The sequence below is a fragment of the Geotrypetes seraphini genome, chromosome 7 (assembly GCF_902459505.1).
Source record: "Geotrypetes seraphini chromosome 7, aGeoSer1.1, whole genome shotgun sequence".
In the NCBI taxonomy this organism is placed as follows: domain Eukaryota; kingdom Metazoa; phylum Chordata; class Amphibia; order Gymnophiona; family Dermophiidae; genus Geotrypetes; species Geotrypetes seraphini.
In genome coordinates, this window is record NC_047090.1 from 133,157,939 (window position 1) to 133,172,163 (window position 14,225).

At 36.0% G+C, this 14,225-nt stretch overlaps 1 protein-coding gene across 2 annotated transcripts in view; it reads left to right on the plus strand.

The window, feature by feature from the left end:
• KLHDC2 (kelch domain containing 2) overlaps nt 1-14,225 on the plus strand; it is a 106,803-nt gene that overhangs the window by 27,048 nt on the left and 65,530 nt on the right. For both annotated transcript variants that reach the window (XM_033951927.1, XM_033951928.1), the window contains exons 5-6: nt 13,448-13,529; nt 13,621-13,704. In XM_033951927.1, the coding sequence (XP_033807818.1) occupies nt 13,448-13,529; nt 13,621-13,704 (166 nt within the window). The remainder of the gene's footprint in view (nt 1-13,447; nt 13,530-13,620; nt 13,705-14,225) is intronic.

The window sequence follows — 14,225 nt, forward strand, 5'->3', positions numbered from 1 at the left end:
TGACTGGATGAGCTATATTTATCTTTTTTTTTTAGTTGTTTAAATTCATGCAGAAATAAATGGTTAGATTGAACCTAATGACTTCATTAACTCATTTCCCTTTTTTAAACTTCTATACTTTTTGAAAGAGGGTGAATATCTAATTATTCACTTCTAGAATTGGATACTTCTTAAATTTAGTAAAAATATTCTGGCACAAGTGACAAACCTTAAAAAAGGAAGTCATATCGAGCATTAGAAAATAATAATAATTAACTAATAAAAATAGTATACATTTAATTTTCCCCACTACTAAATTTCCCCGCCCCTCCCTGCCCCGCCCCACCTGGCTACTTTTTCATGCCACCCGGCTGGAAAAAATTTCTGGGGAGAACAGTGGAGCCTATGATACAAAATTGGGGGTTGGCGGGGGAGTCTTTTAAAATTGATTTTTGGTGGTTTCTTTGGGTAGGGACAGGATCCCCCCACCCCTAAAATCCTAACTTCTGAATTTTTTTTTGTCCTCCATTAGCTCCCACAGGCTGTTTTTAGTTCCAAAATCACTGTTGCAGTAGAAATCTTGGATTTCCTGATTTTTTAAATAAAAGCCTCCTATTTACCTCAGATTGACTTAAAATTGTACTAGATTAAAAATTAGAGTAGTAGCTCTGGAGGCATCTTTAAAAAAAAAAAAAAAAAAAAATTTCCATGTAAGTGCCTTGTTAAATTACAAGACACTGAATTTGTGTTTTGGGACCCAATACAGTTACAACAATTTCTACTGACTAGAGAAATGAAATGATTACTGTTTACCTAAATAGAAAAGAGGAAGTAAATAGTTAAACCCTATTAATTAATGATTGGACCCAGGTCCATAATGTTTGGACTTTGAGTTCATTCAAGTTTTTCCTAATTTAATATTTTCTGAAATGAAGTATATCTCCCCAGTATTGTGGGCTTGAAAAGAATTATGAATTGATGGGTTATTGATTGTAAAATTGTAATGATTTGTCTTTTTCTTTGTTCATTATGTTAATGTAATGATTGGAAATTATAAATAAAAATAAAAAAGTGTACTAGATGGACTCCTCTGGGCCAGATTTCTTGGATTCATACCAGACGTGCTGGATGGCTGCCCCAGCAGGACCGATCATGTGCTGCACGCAGGGGGATGGGAGCCACTGGCTTAGCTTCCCCTATTCCCTCTGGGGATATGGGATTGCAGATGCCTCGAGGGCCAAGTCTGAAATCCAAGTTGGAGCAGAGAAATGGAGAAAGTGCGTCCCTGGCGAAGCACAGCCAGCAAACTCCAAAAGGGTCCACAGAAGCACCTGCAGGGGCCTTATGGTTGGTCTGGACAGTTTTGCTCTAGAATTTCAGTATTATGTACAAAACATGCTTGAATTTCAGTAGCCACAGTGACTCCTTGAAAGTCGCGGCGTTGGTCACGCCAGGGTTCCCTACCCTAAGAGCCCTTTCCCCCTCAGCAGAGTCACGCGTAAGAGTCAGGAGTCCAGTCAAAGAACATAAGAATAGCCTTACTGGGTCAGATTAATGGTCTATCAAGCCCAGTAGCCCATTCTCACGGTGGCCAATCCTGGTCACAAGTACTTGGCCAAAATCCAAAGAGTAGCAACATTCCATTCTACTGATCAGGGCAAGCAGAGGCTTCCTCATGTCTTAATAACAGACTATGGACTTTTCCTCTAAGAATTTGTCCAAACCTTTCTTAAAACCAGCTACGCGAGGGCGTGGCTTGGACGCGAATGAAGACGGTTGGGTGAAGAAATAGCTCCGTACAAACAGGCTTAATTTTCAGAAAAAACTACAAAAAAAAACAAGATTTTACATTTAAATTAAAGTTTACCTCCTTAATCGAGTTGGAGAGAAGGGGGTGCCGTTTTGAGTGAGAGTCGGGAGATAGAGGTGCCGTTTTTGTTTCGGGGAGGTGAGGTGTGGAGGGCTGAGTCCGTCTCAGCAGCTCTTAGATATTACCGGAGGAGACTGATTTGAGACGCCGTAGGGCCGAGGAGGCTCCCTTTCCCCTCCTCTTTGGCACGATCGGAGTTCTCCGGTGTGAAGCGCGAAGGAGAGGTTTCCCGAGGGTGGGGTTTTGCGGGCGGTTGCTCGGTGCGCCGCGATCGCGGCCATCTTGGATCGAAAAAAAAAATTAATTAATTAAAAAAATAATTAACAAAGTCTGGGACTGCCGGTGAGCTGCTTAGTGATAGGGATAAAAGTTTTGAAACGCCTGATGCCTGTCATACTAAGGAAATAAGCTGTTTCAAAGTAACTGTCCTCTGCTGGAGATAAAGCAAGGTCTGTAGTAAAATCTACTGGGCAACGGTTTTTTTTTTTTTACTGCTAACTTCGAAAAAAAATTTGTGAAGGATAAATATAAATATCAATAAAATATCAATCTCTGCTGTTGTACTTGAAAAGATTAGATATAGGAGATTGTAGGTTTTTCTCAGCGTTTGGGCCGTGAGAAAAGGACAAATAAAAGGATTAATGTAACCTGAAAAAAGTGACATTGAAGCAATTGAGAGATGCTGAAATAAATACATTGGATGGAATATTGCTCTCCTCGGTAGAGGCTGCGATTGGGCTTATAAGAGGAGAGCTAGAAAAGAAGGCTACAAATTTTTCAGCGCTGAAGCTAGATGTCACAACAAGTTTGATAAATTAATCCTATAAAAGAATAACCAGCCATATCTAAAAAAGATTTACTACTCTGAATCTTATTGCCTTCATAGAGACTGAGATAGGGCTTGAAGGAGAAAAAAAGAAAGAAAGATTACTGACATTTTTCTCACAGTAATAGAACCTAAGACAAATAACTTACAGTTGCTTTAAGAATACTGAGAAAAAAAAAAAAAAAAAAAAAAAAAAAAAAAAAAAGGGGCGTGGCTTGGACGGATGGTTGGATAAACGAATAGCTCCTTATATGCAAATATATTAAAAAGAACTACTACCAAATATTTTAAATTTTAATTTTAAAGAAACTAAAATACATATTGAAATATGACTTCAACTAAACAAAATAAAGCTGACTTGGGAGCTGGAACATCGGGAAGCAATAAGAGGTCGAAACCTGAGCCAGGTACACCCTCTAAAATCCCATTACCAACAGAAAAAAATCTGGATGTTATGGAAGAACTAAGACAAATAAAAGAAATTGTCTTAGATAGTAACAAAAAACTACAAAAAGCAATGGAAGATGCTGCAATCCTAACTAAAAGAGTAGACATTACAGAAAATAGAATTTCAACATTAGAAGATATTACAGAACAATTAAATACAGATATGAATCACAGCAAAATCATATGGAAAGAAATAACAGAGATAAAAAAGAATCTTGAAGACAGCCGGAATCGTGAAAGACGGAATAATTTAAGAATAATCGGATTACCTGAAGGAGTGGAAAAGAATGATCCGATTGCATTTCTTGAAAAATTTCTACCTAAAATACTACCACTGAAATTTAAAACGGAACTGGAAATTGAAAGAGCTCATAGGATTCCAACACAAAGAAATAACACTCAAACAGGTCCAAGAACTTTAATTTTCAAACTTTTAAGACATCAACAAGCAGTTGAAATATGCCAAATAGCCAAGGAAATCAAAAATCTTAAATGCCAAGATTCAAAAATATACATTGTCCCGGACTTTGCAAAAGAAACAGCAACAAGAAGAAAACAATTCTTAGACATGAGACCACAACTAAGATCTCTAGGAGCTAGATTTGGGCTCCTCTATCCGGCGATTATGAAGGTTACCATTGCTAACAAAACGCAAAACTTTACAGATCCAAAAAAACTACAGGAATTTATAAATCAACTGGAGCAACCTATGACAATCTAAAGATCATTTAATGAGTTCATACTAAAGACTATTGACCAATTTGTGAAAACTTTGACTTATATGATAATGAATTTCAATAAAAGAACATTGGTTAAAGACAGATTGGAACGGAAAGCAATGGAAAAAGAACACACAAGGATCGTATTAAAGACTTAAACAACTTGCAACATTCTCCATGGAAAATAAGAAAACTGAAAAAATACAAAAATTTTAAAATTCTACTCAGAATAAATAGAATAAACTTACTGACAGGAACGAAAATGAATTGAAACACATCTTCGAACTCAAATAATGACGAAGAAAGTTTTTTCAACAAATTTAAAGATATACTGATTGGATGAGAAATTCTGAAGGCGGAGTAATGGGGAGAAGGAATCATCCTTCAACCACAGAGAAGATTATAAAAAAGACTAACTGATTGGTTTGTTATATTTCCGATTGAAGGTGGTACTTCAGGTTTAATTTTGCTTTTCAAATACATTAAAATGCGTTTCAAATACGATATATATGAAAAGAATATATCTGAAACGCAAAAATTACCTGAAAAGTTTTTTAAATATATATATCTCAAATTTTATGTTTCATCTTTATAGATAATTGTTCTTTTAATTTATTAAGTTGAATTTTAGTACCCACAATTGTTCAACCTGGCAATCCTCTATGGATGATAAAGGGAGGGTTTTTGGCACAGGACTCCACTCTCGTCTACACAGGCCTCAGATACTTTAAAATCATAGATGTCTGGAGAGTATGCTATTGAAACAGAGCTAACGAGAACATTGATGGGATTGTTGGCTTCTCTTAATTGACAACTCTCTCGTGAATCATAGGAAAATAATGAGCATAAGAGGAGGGGGGATTCCTGTGCTGAAGACTCTTGTTACAGTTCTGAGGAAAGAGGCTAAATTGGAATGCTCTTAACATGATAAACTTAATATACCCAGGTATGAAAGCTTTTTAAAGTAAAAATAATATACCACCTGAAAAGAAATGAATTTTAATTGAAATGTTCTAAGATATAGGTAATGTAATATATTCATTCTTATGGATTTAAAGACATACAAATATAGAAAATAATCTCTCAATACATAAGAATGAAAAACTTTTTACTTATTCTTATAATTAATAATAAAATAAGAGAAAATATATAGAAATAGAGAAAAAATGGTAGTACTTTAGATAATTATTAATAGCTTGTCGGAGTTATCTAAATCTAACCTCAACCTGCGTATCCAAGTTTTCGTAATTAATGAGGGGGGGAAGGGAGGGATAAGAGGGATGGGAGGGAATAAAGGGGAAATATATAAGGTAATCATGGGGGTAAAGGAAAAAAGAGAAATGAAATACTTAAAACATTGGGAAAATATACATAATTTAATACCTGAAAATTTAAAAATAAATGGATATTAAAATTATGTCTTTAAATGTTAATGGTCTAAATCATATGATAAAAAGGAAAAAAGCATTATCATTTTTAAAAAGGCAAGATGCAGATATATGTCTTATACAAGAGACCCACCTCTCACATATAGAATCTAAAAAGCTAGAAGGAGGCTGGGTCAAACAATGTTTTTTCTCACCAGCTATAGGGAAAAAAGCAGGTGTTGCTATTTTAATTAATAAAAAATGCTCTGCTTCATTTAAACTAAAAGCTTCAGATATTCATGGAAGATGGATAATGGTGGAAATGAATATGGGAAATACTACCATGACGTTAATCAATATATACGCCCCTAATTCGAACCAAAATGAATTCTTTAAAACTCTTCAACAACTGATCATACCACTGGCTACTTCAAATCTTATAGTAGCAGGGGACTTCAATGCTGTAATGGATCCTTTATTAGATAAAAACCCAAGTAGAGTTATGAAATCTATGGGACTAGATAATTTGATTCAATCTTGTGATTTAATAGATATATGGAGAATACTTCATTTTGATGGTCGGGAATTTTCTTTCTGTTCTCATGTTCATAATTCCTTTTCAAGAATAGATTATATCTTTACTTCAAATCATCTTGCACATCAAGTGACACAAGCTGCCATTGATCCAATTATTCTATCTGACCATGGTGGAGTGTGGATCAAAATTAAAACTACAGATCAAAATAATAACAGACCAATTTGGAAAATGGATAATACACTGTTGGTTGACCAAAACTTTTGTGAAAATCTTCTAACAAAAATGAAAGAATTTTTTCAAATAAATGATAATGATGATATTAACAGAGAAACTTTATGGGATGCTTTTAAGGCATCAATTAGAGGACAAATAATTTCTTATTCGGCTTTTCTAAAAAAACAAATTAAAAAACAATTTTTATTCTTAGAAAAAGAGATAAAAAATTTAGAATCAAAACTTATAGAAAAATGGGAATATTCTATTCAACAAGAATTATTAAAATTAAAAGGTAAATATAATGAGATCTCATCTAAAATGATTAGGAAAGATTTATTTTCTCAACAAACATTGTATTATGGTAATTCAAACAAATCAGGAAGAATACTGGCAAACTATCTTAAAGCGAAAAAAAGAAAAACAAAATTAATAGCAATAAAAGATGAAAATGGAAATACATATACACAAATTGAACCTATTTTAAAACAATTCTTGAAATTTTATAAATCTCTTTATTCTTCCGAAAATTATCCAAATAAAGAAAAAGATGGTTTTGAATTTTTAAAAATGTTAGAGGGTCCAAAAATTCCTGAACATATAAAACGAAGTTTGGAAGAACCAATATCACTAAAAGAATTAGGAACAGCTTTGAAGTCCCTTAGAGTTGGATCCGCTCCAGGTGGTGATGGATATACAGTGGAATTTTATAAAACATTTCAAAATTTTTTATTACCCTATTTATTAAATCTCTATCAATATCAGCTCAATAAAGGTTGTATTAAAGGCACTATAGCAGAATCTTTGACTATTGTTTTGCCAAAGTCCAATAAAGATCCCACTTTGGTCTCAAACTATAGACCAATATCTTTAATAAATGTAGATGGAAAATTATTAGCAAAAATACTTGCGCTAAGATTAGCTAAAGCTCTCCCCCATATAATAGGTATGCATCAAACAGGATTCGTTGCTCAAAGACATTCATCTCACAATACCAGATTAACATTCCATATGTTATATTTAACAAAGAAAATGAATGAACCTACTTTTGCAATTTCATTAGACGCAGAAAAGGCCTTTGATAGAGTAGAATGGCCTTTTATGTATCAAGCAATGGAATGGTTTGGTATAGGTCCTGGATTTATACAAATGATACAAACAATGTATAGCTCCCCTTCTGCTAGACTATATATTAATAATACGTTTTCAGAAAAATTTAATCTACAGAGAGGAGTTAGACAAGGATGTCCCTTATCCCCTTTGCTGTTTGATATTGCTTTAGAACCCTTAATATTAGCCATCCAACAAGCTAAGGAGATACAAGGTATACCTCATTCAGATAAAGAATATAAGATATCTGCTTATGCAGATGATTTATTACTATATCTGAAAAATCCAGAATCCACCATTCCACATCTACTTGAATTGATTGAGAAATTTGGAAATTTTTCAGGATATAAAATTAATTGGAATAAATCAGAGATTCTTCCACTAAATATACATTGTACAAAAGGTTTATTTGATACATTCCCTTTTGTTTGGAAGGAAGAATATATTAAATATCTTGGAATTTTGATAACAAAAACAGTAGATGAAACAATGAAAATTAATGAAAAATGCTTATTACAAAAAATAATAGAAATGTGCGAGCAATGGAATCCTTTGCATTTATCTTGGTGGGGAAGAGTACAAACTGTAAAAATGATGATTCTACCTGTAGTATGTTACCAAATGGGGATGATACCAGTTTTCTTTCAAGATTCGTTTTATACAAAAATAAATAGGACTTTGACAAAATTTATATGGCTTAATAAAAAACCAAGAATTGCTCTAGCGTCATTACAAAAACCAATTAAAGAGGGAGGGGTAAATTTTCCCAACTTTTATAGGTATCATCAAGCCTATATCTTACGTCATGGTATGTATTGGATCCTCCCAGAACCTACAGATAATATTCCAGACTGGTTTTGGCTAGAAAGGAGGCTTATATTTCCATTACGTCTTAATCATGTAATTAGTATCAAAATGCCAAGGTTATACAAAGATCATAAAATATTTATGGATACCTGGAAAACTCTAAAATACATAAGTAATCTTACTCAAATTCCAATTAGTAAATCAACCAACCAAACTATATGGCTAAACCCCAAGATCAAAATTGGCGGTTTTAAAGTCATCTGGAAACATTGGATGATAGCAGGCATTCGCACTTTGGATAATGTAATTAAAAATGATAAATTGCTGGAGTTTTCACAATTGCAACAAAAATTTGGTCTCAATAAAACACAATATTTTAAATGGTTGCAATTGAAGCAATCTATTCAGGAAGGGTTCCCTGAATGGAAAGATCTCGCTAAATATCACAGTTTGGAATTCTTATGTTTCCAGATGGACTCAATAGGTCACAAAGCCGCACAGTGGTATAAATTAATATCCGGATATATAAATAAAAAACCAAAAAATGGTCTTAGAGACATTTGGAGCATTGAGATAAAACACCAAATTAGTGCATCTCAATGGCCACGACTTTGGTCTTGGAGGCTAAAATGTACGGTGTCAGCATCTATGAGACAAACTTGGTTTTTTCTTCTTCATAGAGCTTTTTGGACCCCTACTCGTTTACAAAAAATAGATAGTTCAAGATCTAATAGATGCTGGCACTGTCATATTGAAATTGGGACACTAGATCATCTTTTATTCTTTTGTCCATTTATCTTATCATTCTGGAAATCAATTTGGCCCCAAATTAACAGATTGTTAGAAAATCCGGTAGCCTTGACATATGATACTATATTATTTGGAACAACCATGAGAGCAAAAAGCCAAATTTCATCTAGTAATAACAAACTTTTATTTATTTTAACTGGAATTGCAATACAACAAATTACATCCAATTGGAAACAACATGATAGATTGAATTATATGTTCTGGTGGAATTCGGTATGCCACATATACAAAATGGAACTCGCTATTGCAACACACAAAGGATACATGAATAAATTTTCAAAAATATGGGGACCATTAACTGATTTTTGTAAAGAAGGATAATTTTTCCTATAAATAAAACTTGGAAATATCTGAAGACCGTTAACATGATTTCTCTAATGAAAAATCAACTTTTCCCATGATAAGATAATTGTAAAGAGGGGAACGGGGTGGGTCTTTCAATTTTGATCATTACATACTAAATTAATATTTAAAGAATGTACAATAAAATTGATTTATGTATTATTGGTTGGGAAGGAGGGTGGGACAGGGGAATATTATATTAATGTTAAACTTGATATTAATATATGAGTTAGTCAAGTGTGTATTAAGTTTCTATTGAGTTTATTTGTAACACTTGCTGTAACACAAAAAAAATGAATAAAGATTTAAAATAAAAATAAAACCAGCTACGCTATCCGCTTTTACCATAACCTCTGGCAACGTGTTCCAGAGCTTAACTATTCTCTGAGTGAAAAAATATTTTCTCCTATTGGTTTGGCAATTTCATCGAGTGGCCCCTAGTTTTTGTAATTGTTGACGGAGTGAAAAATCGATCCACTTGTACTCATTCTACTCCACTCAGGATTTTGTAGACTTCAATCATATCTCCCCTCAGCCTTCTCTTTTCCAAGCTGAAGAGCCCTAACCTTTGCAGTCTTTTCTCATATGAGAGGAGTTCCATCCCCTTTATCATCTTGGTCGCTCTTTGAACTTTTTCTAGTGCTGCTATATCTTTTTTGAGATAAGGAGACCAGAACTGAACACAATTCTCAAGTTGAGGTCACCCCATTGAGCTTTACAGAAGCATTATAATGTTCTTATTAACCATCTCTTTTCTAATAATTCCTAGCATTCTGTTTGCCTTCTTGGCCACTACTACACATTGAGTGGAAGGCTTCAGCGTATTGTCTACGATGACATACAGATCCTTTTCTTGAGCATTGACCCCCCCAAGGTGGTCCCTAGCATCTGATAACTATGATTTGGATTATTCCTCCCAATGTGCTTCACTTTACATTTGTATGCATTGAATTTCATCTGCCATTTGGATGCCTAGTATTCCAATTTCCTAAGGTCTTCCTGCAGTTTTTCACAGTCCGCATATGTTTAACATCTTTGAACAGTTTAATGTCATCTGCAAATTTAATCACCTTGCTCGTTGTTCCAATTTCTAGATCATTTATAAATAAGTTAAATAACACCGGTCCCAGAAAAATGGCCATTCAACCCTACCCTCTGTGATCTGTCCGATAACCAGTTCTTAATCCACAATTGAACATTGCCCCCTATCCTGTGACTCTTTAATTTTCTCAGAAGCCTCTCATGAGGAACTTTGTCAAAAGTTTTCTGGAAATCTAGATACAATACATCAACCGGCTTGCCTTTATCCACATGTTTATTCAAGCAAATTGGTGAGGCAAGACCTCCCTCGCCTGAACCAATGCTGACTCTTGTCTCATTAAATTATGTTTGTCTACATGTTCCACAATTTTAGTTTTTATTGTCAAATATATTTTATTGAGCACCAAGAAAAGTAACATTCAGCAGCAAGAACAGAAAACAACAATGGAACTCCAATTTACACACAAAATCCAGGAAATGTATCCCATCCCCCCCACCCACCCCCCACTCTCACTGATGCCATACCAGGACCCTAGCAGTTCAACAGGCGGCTACGAGCCACCGGAGTGAGAATTGACCAAAATGGCTCCCAAACCCATTGGAATGCCCGTCCAGGCAAGGAAGAAATGTCGTGAACTACTCTCCGTTCTCAAGAGAGCAACGTTATCATATGACTACGCCAAAAGGAATAGTCAGGAGCCCCAGGTTCCATCCACTTAAGCAAAATGCATCTGATAGCAATCACTGCCGTCCAACGAAGGAACGCGGAGGCCCCAGGCCGACGAGGATAATAGTGCAAAGAGGCTCCAAATAACACCAAGGCAGATCTCTGAACTGTAATGTTCCAGGTGGTATTGACAAAAAGAAAAACAGCATCCCAAAAAGTCTGTATGGATGGACAGGACCAAAACATATGGCCGAGACCAGCATCCGGAGCACCACAGCGCCGACAGTCCGCAGTCAGGCAGAGCTCCGCCAGGAAAGCTCTCCGAGGAGAAATGTATAGACGGAGAGTCAATTTAAAGTGTTGTTCCCAAAATATAGCATATTTACTAAACAAAGGCAGCTTTTGAATAGCAGTCATAATGACATCCTCCGAGAATTCCATATTCAAATCTCCCACCCAAGCATCCCGCAATTTAAGATAAGCAAGCATAGGGGACTCGTCCTTCAGATGTCTATGGTGAAACTTCAGGGGGACAGGCTGTTGGGAACCAAAGGTAAAGGCCTCCATCAATAATTCCCAACAGGAAGCCGAAAGGTGAGTGCTCTACAAAGAAGAAATATAGTGGCGAATCTGAAGGTAGGCATAGACATCTGTACAAGGTAGAGAAAATTCCTCGCAAAGCAAGTCAAAGGGCTTGATCAGACCCTCGTCATCAACCAAATGCAACAAAAAACGAATCCCCTTTGCTTCCCAACATACAAAACTAGCATTGTCCACCCCAGGAGGAAAACGGGCATTATAACGTAGAGGTAAAAAGGGAGAGACAGTGGGACTGAGGGAATGAAATCTGCAGACCCAGTGCCAGGCCCGACGAAGGGGCTAATGCAACAACACACTGGGTGCAGATTCCCATTTGGAGAGCAAAGAAGAGTGAAGAAACGCACTAAAGTGGGTAGAAATAAAACAAGAGAGTTCCAAGGAGGTGTTAGTAAAAATGGAGGTGCAACTAAAAAGGTCATTAATGTGACGCATGCCACAAGCAATCGTCAAGAAACGTAGATTCAACAACCCCAAGCCACCTTTGTACCAAGGGGAGGCTACCCTCCTATAGGGCAAGCGAGCCCGCTTGCCCAACCAGAGGAACCGTTGCACCATGCGCTCTAAACGCTTTTCATCATGCGAAGAGAGATAGAGGGGAAATTTTAGTTTTTATAATTGTTTTCACTATTTTGCCTGGCACCGAGGTCTGGCTTAATTTCCTGAAACACCCCTGGAACCCTTTTAAAAAAATTGGCGTAACATTGGCCACCCTCAGTGAGGTAAGCGAGCTTATACAGTAACATTGTGCAAGGAAGTGGTTGCACTCACTAAATAAGCAAGTCAACCAATGAAAACACTTATGTAATGTGGGTCAGTTTGGTGGAACAGTGTTGTACTGTACTGACATTGAAACCAAGTGCAATTGCCACTGAACCAGGAGCAAACAAATTTTGCGCAGCTGATGAAGTCTTGCTGGCAGAAGTCAAATGGTTTCGACACCATAGTAGGGCTACAAATAAACTGTTGACAGGTATTAAACCTTCACTACATCTCTTGGCATGTGACAATTGCATGCGCAGACATCCATGTGATAGTATCCTTAAAGAATCAAATTGCAGATTTCCTGGTTGATATTTTACAGCTACAGAGACACACATGACACTAATTTTGTTGGATCCAAGGCTAAAGGATTGTTTAGATCTGATGACGTCAAAGAAAGTAATAGTGCCCTGAACACTGTGGACATTGACAACAGATCAAGCTGTATTTGAGGTCTTGCCAGTTGCTGAACTGTCAGCAAAATGTCAGAATGAGAAGAATCAGAGGTAGATATATTCTGAGGGGAAACTTATCCAAGAGCCAGGGTATAGCTTTGGAGATTGACAAAGCGGATGCGTACATATTGAGCTCGGACAAGGAATTCTGCTAGTCTCTTACTACCTACTGACAACAGAGGTCCCATGTGGGTGTGTGACTTGACGTATGTTGCCTGCTTCTTTAACTCCTGCCACCAGCACATCACAACATTCTTTTTTAGTAGCAGAGCAATCAAACGTAGAACAGAACTGAGCTCTGGCTCTGTACATGGTCTATTTTTACATAGTTTGAAATAATTATTAACATGACCCTTATATTTAACAGAGTTTTATTGTTTTGTGTTTAATTTCAACATAAAATGCACCCGATAACTTATCTTTTAATTTATAAGATCTTTCAAATGCGGGTTGGGTACAGAGATGGGGAAGAAAATTGTTTAGGGGTCAATGGACAGTACCAATGTTATGGGGGAAGGGATGGCTAGAAAAGAATTGACTGGGGTAAGGGGGGGATAGGGACCAAATTATGTCCCCTTGTATGTCTATTGTACAGCAACTAAAGATGGGTAACAAGTGGTTTATAAATCCTAATAAATTAGATTTTTGATGATCAAATATGCGTATTAGAATTCAAGCAAAGTTGAATTTTTTTTTTTTTTTGCTGAGAAACTGCATATTGTTTCAAACCTGAGGTCCTGCCTCTGAACTAGACAGCTATTTTGCTTCTCCCCAAAAAGTTATAAGAAATTGATTTTCCTTTTGAAGGATACTTAGCAGAAGACTGATTTTTGGTATAGGTCAGGATGTACATTTTTAAAGGGCTTATTAAGCATTATTCTTGCTCTTTTTAAACAGGTTAATTTTTTTTGGTGGTTATGGTTACTATCGAGAAGATGACAACATTGGAACTTTTGAATTTGACGAGACATCTTTTGGTGTAAGAAACACAGAATTTTGTTTGTTGCATGTTTGTCATTTGATGACCTTTAACATACATATTAGCATAATGTCTCCTTTATTTTTGGTAGAATTCCATTTATCCAAGAGGGTGGAATAATCATATTCATGTTCTCGACGTTAAAACCTTCACTTGGAGTCAGCCTGTTACTATGGTATTGTTCATTTTAAATTTCTCTAATATACTGAGCAAAATGTTTTTTGTTGTGTAATTGAGGCAAGTCTGTGTTTAAATTTTGTCTGTTTATTGGTCCTGTTGTAGTATGTGTACTTGTTTTTGTGTATACTGCATAGATATCATTTAAATGAAAACTTTGACTGGGGTCAACAGAGGACCTGAAAAAAGGTTGTGCTCTTCACTCAGGTCACTGGGTTGGTTTATATAATAACTCAGCCTGCAGCTGTATAGGGCAGCTTTTTTTTGAACCACCTTTTATTCTTATACTTGATGGGCCAGATTATGTAAATGGTGCCTGAATCGGCTGGTGTCTACAAAAATGGCACCGGCCTCGTGTCAGATATCTGTTAACAGAATCGCGGCTACTGGCGCCTAAGAAAGAACATAGGCATTGGTAATATAAGCCAGGGTTTAAAGGCCTATATTTCCAGTACCTATGTCTTATGGAGAATCGCGTCTAGTGGCGCCGGCACCTACGGTAATCTCTGTCCATAACCA